The sequence below is a fragment of the Ochotona princeps genome, chromosome 5 (assembly GCF_030435755.1).
Source record: "Ochotona princeps isolate mOchPri1 chromosome 5, mOchPri1.hap1, whole genome shotgun sequence".
NCBI classification, from domain to species: domain Eukaryota; kingdom Metazoa; phylum Chordata; class Mammalia; order Lagomorpha; family Ochotonidae; genus Ochotona; species Ochotona princeps.
Genome location: NC_080836.1, coordinates 94,978,907 through 94,987,399, shown reverse-complemented (window position 1 = coordinate 94,987,399; position 8,493 = coordinate 94,978,907). Strand labels below are relative to the sequence as shown.

Sequence of the window (8,493 nt, the reverse complement as noted above, 5' to 3'; positions counted from 1 at the left end):
TTATCCAACCAACAAACCCTCACCAGAGGGGCAGGCAGAGCCTGTGAGCGCTGTAAATGCCACTTAGGGCTTGATGTCACCACCGTGAAATGACAGGTCATTCTGATACATGTCTCCTACAATAATTATTAGAATTTGAAGGGAAAATGAGATGTTCTGCAAAAAAAATTAAGAGATTGCATCCTTAGCTACATACCAAGATCACACTCACAATAAGATCATGGAACTTATTGAAAATAGGAAAAGTGGTTTTCAGTTTGAGGCTGGATGCAAAGAGAGGGGCCTCTGCTTTCCTCAAAGAGGTTGAAGGTTTCCGAGGCGGGTGCGTGGTGATAAGGAGTCAGGATCGTGAAACACTGGCATGAGCCCAGCCCTGGTACCTTAAGAGAGATGTTTGTACCATCATCAGCCTTGGGGCACCTGCCCTAGGATTGGGGGATGTTGGCTTGTTTTCCTAGGAGAGGCCCAAGCAGTTCTCACATTAACTGCCTTGAAAATTGCTAAGACAGGAGCGATGGGAAGATGGAAAGGGAGTCTCTGTTTAACTTTGTGGATAATGAAGTAAATTTACAGCAGGGTAGAGAGCTTGTCCCGAGCCACTCAAGAGCAGGAGTCTCAGTGAATCCTGAATGCCACCACTTTACTGAAGGATAGCCCTTGGCTGGCCAGGGGAGGTGGCGGCGGCCAGTTGTGTCATGAGTCAGAATAGCCGTAAGAACCTGGAAGCCTGCAATTGCATAAACAAGGAGGAGAAGATCCCTATTTCAATATGAAGGAGACTTGGACTTATCAGAAAAGCAGGCCCTTCCCTGCGACCCCACAGCTCTGACATTGCCTCGTACCACTTCACAGCCAGCTGGATGCAGAACGGGCTCACCACCTGAGCTGGTGTGGTCTAATCTGACTGTGAGGAACTCACTCTGTCCAAGGCCTGCAGTTTTACATGGTGCCACCCTTTCCCTTGGATCAAAGTTCCAGCTGTGAAAATGAGACTGGCTCTGGACAAGGTCATGACTATCTCCAGTCTTCCAGATCATCTCATCTCCCTGGTTTTCTGAACCACAGTGGACAATAAGCTGAGCTTAGATCTCATGACTATTCCTGCCACCTGTGACTGGGTTCAAGTCCATGTAACAGAAAGTGTGGGTGGGTGGGGGTCATACCCATAGGACTCAGCTGGGGTTCCCAGCCTGAGCTCCACTGTAGCGCAACCCTGATCCACTGATTTCGTTTATGAGACAATTTTCCCTTAACACAGCAGCATCATTTATCTTACACTGGCAGAGCAGGCATATGGCAGAGTTTTGTTTTTTAAGAAAATTGAATTGTCAAGGCTTGCCCACCCAACAATTCCCCCATATCTTAGCTCTCACGTCTGTGTGGGCTAACACCCAGCTGGCAGAGGCTCAGGGTAATCCCAGAAACCTGTGCAGCATTGGCACAAAGGTTGTAGCACAGATGCCAACAGATGTGTAGGTAACAAACTTGTAAGGCACTTCGATCTCCAGTCTCTGCCGGGCCTCCTTGTTCCTGGTCACCACCTTGAACCAGGAGTACAATACTTGCAGTGAGAGATTTTGTACAAGTTGCCGAACCACGAGGATCAATAAGATCCCCACAGCAAATTTGGTTAGACCCAAAACTAACATGCCAGTGGTGAGTGATGGGATGTTCTGGATAACAGGGAGAGAATCAGTGGGCTTGGACACCAGCTGGAAGAAGTGGTTGATCCAGAATCCTACGGTCACCCCGGCCCCGGCAGCCAGGATGGTGGTGGTGTCCGCGCGGGTTGGGCTGTAGTAATCAGACACGGGGTAGTTGTAACATAGGAAGAAGGGTACAACGAGGACACACACAGGGAAGAGGGGGCTGGCTGAGTCCAGGCGGTCGAGGAAGGTCCACGTGGGGTAGGTGAGGCCAATGAGGAGCGCGGTGATCAGGAGACCACCCAGCACATCCTGTGAGAAGCAGAGAAAAGAACAGGGCAGGCCCATGAGTGCGTCTTTACTTCCAGGCATCATTTCCAGTCAACTATGGCAGAATGGAGATTGTTTTATTCTACAGCACGTGTTCAGAGAAAGTAAAAAGCGATGTTGGCCTGAAACAACAATATATACACAGCAAGCAGGCTGTCCCTGTTACCTCTTCTAGTGTTTCTATACTCTGCGATAAATTCTCTATTTGTCTTCATGAATAGCTATCATTTCATTATTCTTTCAATCTGATAGTTTTCTATTTCATAATAATTCTATCTCATTTTGATGCACTTCTGCAAGCAGCAGCAGGTGATCCGGTGCCTGGGCAATCTGGACAGGGGTCCAGGGTCCCGGATGCAGCCTGACCCAGGGAGCCAGTGAACTGAAGATCTCTGGTTCTATTTCTCTCTCTCTCTCTCTCTCTCTCTCTCTCTCTCTCTTTTGTACCTTTGCTATTTAAATAAATGTTTTTTTAAAAAAATAAATGTTTAAGTAGTTGCAATACAAGTGTTGTCACAGTTATCGCGAGAGTGGTGGCGCTTTTTCCAGGCAGGCAGAGGCTCCCAGCCACCAGTGGGACTTGGAGGATGTGTTTCTTTGGGGTCTGAGAAGACATTCTGGATGCAGTGCCAAAGCTCCCCAGTATCAGTCACGTCGCCGCTAAGTACTCTGTCTTTAGAGATGGGTTTCCAAACAGTGTGCCTGCAGTTTCATTGAGCAGAAATACCACATATTAATCAATCCTCTTCTTTTTTTTTTAAAGATTTATTTATTTTTATTGGAAAGTCAGATACACGAGAAGAGGAGAGACAGAGGAACAGCTTCCATCCACTGATTCACTCCCCAAGTGGCCGCAATGGCTGGAGCTGAGCCAATCCAAAGCCAGGAGCTAGGAGCTTCTTCTGGGTCTCCCATGGGGGTGCAGGATCCCAAGGCTTTGGGGCATCCTCGACCACCTACCCAGGCCACAAGCAGGGAGATGCACTGGAAGAAGGGACACTGGAACACAAACCAGCACCCATATGGGATCCCAGTGCATGCAAGGTGAGGATTTTAGCCACTAGGCTATCACGCTGGGCCCCATCCCAATCTTTAGAACCTTCTAGATTATTTTCCCTCTTCCATGCTTTCCTCACTTAAAATACTTTTTGCTCTCCAGTTTCACACATTTTCATCTTCCTTAGTGGTCTCCTTGCCAAATGCATCAGAATGTAAACAATTCTGAAGGTAATACATAGACTGACAGTGGCAAATTTGTAGAATGAAGAATTTGCTGTGCTTTTATGACAAATTTTTATGTGGGTTATCCTGAAAATTTACATTTGAAAAACTTTAAACATTTGAAAAACATTTACATTCCCCAGTGCTTTAGAAACACACACACACAAAATAACACATGCATGGTCGAAAAATCTGAAAACTCTGAAAAGTGTAGGAAGGAAAATAAATTCATGGCCCGGTAGCTTTTGTTGAGCACTGTGTATCTTCTGATCTGTTTTATTCGATCTTTTCTTCTTCTGTGTAACACCTAGAGTGCTAAGACCTGGCCTTTCTTTTTTCTAGTAGCTTTATTCAATATTTATATCTCTTGCTCACCGTCGACTCGAATGGCACCTGACAATGGGTGAGAATGAAATCTGGGAAACCATCATGGAAGCTCCCACAGTTTCACGGATCAGTGGGCACCCACTCATTCTTCTAATGCCTGTGCAGCCTGCCTGCTGAACGCCAGACCCAGTGCACAAGGACCCTCCCCGCCTGTGCGGCTTGCCAGCTGGCAGGGCTCGTGACAAGCGCTGCTGTCGAGGCAGCGCAGAGGCTAGTCTGGAGAAGTCCATGGCGAGTCAGCCTTTGCAAGAGCGCCTTCACACCACACACTCGTGTGTCACAGGCTTCAAGGCCTGAGAGCGCTGAGAAGCTCTCCTGAGAACAGTGTGACTAGATTTCCATGTAAAAGTGTGCTCTGACTGCAGTGAGGAGAACGAACGGAGAGGGGTGGGACTGGTTAGGCAACTGACTACCTGCCTACTCAGGGCAGTGCACAGCCGCTGTGTCTGCTGCAGTAGTCTGAAGACCTTATGGTGACGTGCAGATAACAAGGAAGGGTGCTGGTGCCTGCCATGGACCCCAGTACCCACATACAGCAGCATCTCCTAGAACAGCTGTCAGGCCGATTCCTGCTCATGTCAGCTTGCTGCTGGGGTAGGAGGCCTGTGGACAAGCCCAGATGTTCAGGATCATACCCTCAGCAGAAGACAAGGAATCCAGCAAAACCAACCTGATTCCATGGCATTAAATGGAGCAGCTGTGGCACAGGTGGGCTCAGACTGCCTATGAGCCCATGCAAAAATCCCTCTGAGAACTCCAGGAATATTGGCTATGGGACTTTCTGTTGTGGGTCAGGGGAAAGCACGGTAGAGGGAAAGAAGTTCCGAGTGATCTTGCAAGTGCTCAGGGAAGTCCAGTATACATATTTCTGGTGGTAGCACTGGTTTCCCAGGTCACAGAAGCACAGTCATTGTGGTAGTATCTGATGGCCTCTCCCCTAACAATGGCCCACAGACCCCTGCCTCTCTCCACATTCTCTCTCCATCGGCCAGATCACTGAATGCCCAGTGCATTCCCAGGATCCAGATCTTTATTCAACTTGACTTTGCCATTCTCCTGCCCCAAAGCACTAACTAGTTGCCTTCCTGATTCCTGCTTCAATAGCAAATGTTCTCACATAGCTGTGATACTGCAGTCAATAGGGAGATTGGCTAACTGCAGACCCAGGGAACTGCCCCCAATTCTGATGCAAAATGTGACCCTGCAATTGAACTCCAAAAGGTAATTCAGATACCGTGGGTCTATTCTAGAGCCTGGTAGCCAAAGTGTTCTGTGACAGGGGTTTCATTAGCCTGGCACTAAGGGGCTCTCTCACTCTGCTGTCCCTTGAACTTCATACTCAATTCAAACAGTTGCACTTGTTTTATAAACATGCCTGGTGCAATTTCACTATCATATGTTGCATTCTTTTTATGGGCAGCACACTCCAACCAGCTCTGTGTACCTAGATCTTACCCCTCCAAGGCTTAGCTCAAAAACTACTTTTATGGAGAACAGCATTCTAACACAATGAGTTAAGCCGCCATCTGAAAATCTGGCATCCTATTTGGGCTGTGGTTCAAGTCTCAGCTGCTGCACTTAGTGGGCCTGGGAAACAGCAGAGGATGCCCCACAGGTGCTTGGGCCCCTGCCTCTCACGTGGGAGTTTTAGACTCCCGGCTTCTGCCTGACTTAGCTTAGGTCTTGGTGGCCATTTGGGGAGTGAACCAATGGATGAAGATTCTCATTCTCTCTGTGTCTCTGTCTCTTTCCAGGTGTATAAATCTAACTTTCAAACAAACAAACAAAAAACCCCAAATATATATATTTTTTAAAACATACTTTTTCCCCTAAAATATCACAATGTATCTCCACAGCAGGGCAAAACAAACACAGAGAAAAAAAGCCCAGCCCTTTCCTTTTCCTCTCTCAGAACTGAATGGGAAAGTCCTCGCTTATTCTCACTCAAAAAACCCGTTCATTGCCTCGTGCTGCCGTCATGTCTGCATGCTCTTGCTCTGTGCTGCTGGCAGGAGTCTGATCAGCAGCCCACAGTCCCTTACATCTCTGCCTTGTGCCCAGAGCTCCTCCCCCAGAGGCGCTCAGTGATAAAAACAGAACACACTGCTTTCACCCTGAACAGCTGGAATATTTAGCGCCCAGTGTTTCAACAGGTAAGCAAAAGCTTGTCTCCCTTCGCAGTGTCTGTTCACCTTCGGTTCAGCAAGAGGCTATTTCGTCCACGGCCTCAGCATTTGAGGCAAAACAATCTTAGCGTGGAGGCTTCGGCACATTTCTTTTTTCCTTCTCGTAGTACACCCATCAAAGGTGATGTTGCAATAAACACTTACAAACATTATGCGAGGAAAATACTTGAAGTACAGCTAATGAACTTTCTAACTTTAGACTTCCAATATCATATCACAAAATTATTCCAGTGTGGCTTCTAAATAAAAATACTGTAAATGCTTGGAAATTTAAAAATGACACTTTCTTACATTGGCTTTTCTAAGCTACTCAATTCATAGAAACAAAAGAAACCCCACACAATCATCATCTCTGAGTCATATGTGGTGCTTTTTTCTTCTTTTTTTTTACATTATAAATTAATTTGAGGAAAGTGTTGCGGCAGAGCAGGTTACATTTCCACTTGGGACATCCAGTTTTCTGCTAGCTGGTATGTCTTAGACATAGCAGTGATGGCCCCAAAACTTGGGTTCCTGCCACCCAGACGGAATTCTTGGCTCCTAACTCCAAGCTGACCTAGCTCTAGCTGTTAAGGACATTTGGAGAGTGAATCAGCAGTTGGAAGTTCCCTTTCTCTCCTGCAAATAAATAAATCTTTTAAAAAAAATTCAGAGGTAATTTCTTCGGAATTGTACAGGGCTTAGCACCAGTATGTGGAGCCAAAGGGAAAACGATCATAGTTATACAGAGTATAGATAGTCAACTGTGAAGCAACGCCAGTGGAGCTGAAACAAAGACACAGGTTGGGGCACACCAGCCAGCACTGGCACTATCCCATCCTGAACAGGTCAAGTTGGAGTGGACAGCAGAGAAAAGGGAAGAGTGGGGAGCATGCATTTGGGCTACAGGCAGAGACGAACAGTAATCATTCGCCCGCAGTGCCAGCATGGTTCATGTCATGACTGCTCCTCTTCCCAGCCAGCTCCCTGCTTATGGCCTGGAGAAACAACAGAGGATGGCCCAGAGCCTTGGGGCCCTGCACTCAAGGGGAAGACCGGGAAGAAGCTGCTGTCTCTTGCTTCATTCAGATCAGCTTGGATCAGATCGACTGGCCATTATGGCCATTTGCGGAGCAAACCAGCAGATGGAAGATCTGTCTCCCTGCCTCTCTCTCCTACTCTCTCAGTAAAATCTGCCTTTCAAATAAAAATAATAATAAAGAAAGAAATACGCAGAAGCTAAAGATAATGGTGCAAAAGACATGGCAAGGAAAAGACCTGAAGACAAAATGGCAAACTATTCTTTACTTTGCATGCAACATGTTTCAAACTCATTTCTATAGCAACATATGATTAAATTTTAAAAATTCAATGGTCTAGTAATTTTACTCCTAGAAATGTATGGAGAAATTAATTGAAGAAGATAATAAAGCTGCTTACAAAAGTTTATACAGGAAAGTGACTCTTGTTGGGTTATTTAATTCAGGCCAATGAAGTTCAAAAAGTAATTTGTACTCCATTGCTGTAAAATCATATATTGTAGGGGCTCGGCAGCGTGGCCTAGTGGCTAAGGTCCTCGCCTTGATCCCATGTGGCCGCTGGTTCTAATCCCGGCAGCTCCACTTCTTCTCTATCTCACCTCCTCTCAGTATATCTGACTTTGTAATAAAAATAAAAAATAAATCTTTTAAAAAAAAATCATATATTGTAAACAACAGTCGTATAAAGAATAGAACAAAAGTGGATGCTTACCCTAGTGGGCAAGATGCCCAAATTCCACATCATAGTAACTAGCCTCGAATCCCCACTGTGGCCCTTGACTACAGGTTCTTGCCAATGCACAGCCTGGGACTTGGTGGGGAGGGTATGGCTCAACCCGGGTGCCAGGTGCCTGGACCTGGGTGGAGGTGTGACCCCACTGCAGCCATGGCCACTGAAGGCATTTGGGCAGTGAAGCAACAGATGAGGGCTCTCCCAACCTCCATCCCTGCCTGCCCGTTTCTCTTTTATGTTTCTATGCCCCTATCTCTCAAGTGTATAAGAAAAATAAGCTGATCTGCTTTAAAGGATAGTACATACATACATCATAATTATATATAGGGAAAGATACAAATCAAGCCTATGTTCTTTATAGCAAAAATGAGATAAACATATTTTTTATTTCATACAGCAAGTACATTTTCTGTTTGAAAAACATACATTTCTGCAACCAAATTTTTATGGTCTAAAGTAACCATAGTTAAGATGTATCAAGCAGGACACAAACTTTACATAATGGTTGATCTTAATTTTATGTAAATATATACTTGTATGCACCAAAAATATGAGGAGGAAATAAACAATAGTTTTTTTTTTCTGTGTTGGGATATCAGAATATTATTATCTTCTGTAGGCTCTAAAGTATTTTTCAAATTTTCTAAAGTCGGTTCCTGTTATTTTTATTACAATAAAAATTTAATCAAGAATTAATATCAGGTGGTTAAAATCATAGTGTTTCAAGGTAGACTAAAAAGAAATAAATAAGGAATGCTTATAACTTTCTTGTTTTATCAGAAACAATGCAATGTCCCCAAGAACCATTCTGACAATCAACCTGCCATTCCTTCACAAGCTAGGGAAAAATAAAGTTACACAAGAAGCATTCCCAGAACTACCCCACGAATCACACTGAAATGCCGCCAACCTTTAATTCAATCTACCATCCAAGATTTAAATCCAGAGTTCAAATTATTTAGGGGGAAAGT

The 8,493-nt window shown here is 45.2% G+C and overlaps 1 protein-coding gene across 1 annotated transcript in view; it reads right to left on the bottom strand.

The window, feature by feature from the left end:
* Nucleotides 1-1,120: 1,120 nt before the first annotated feature.
* SGPP2 (sphingosine-1-phosphate phosphatase 2) overlaps nucleotides 1,121-8,493 on the bottom strand; it is a 115,729-nt gene continuing 108,356 nt past the window's right edge. Inside the window, exon 5 of the mRNA XM_004576778.2 lies at nucleotides 1,121-1,958. Coding sequence (XP_004576835.2) covers nucleotides 1,407-1,958 — 552 coding nt within the window. The 3' untranslated portion in view covers nucleotides 1,121-1,406. The remainder of the gene's footprint in view (nucleotides 1,959-8,493) is intronic.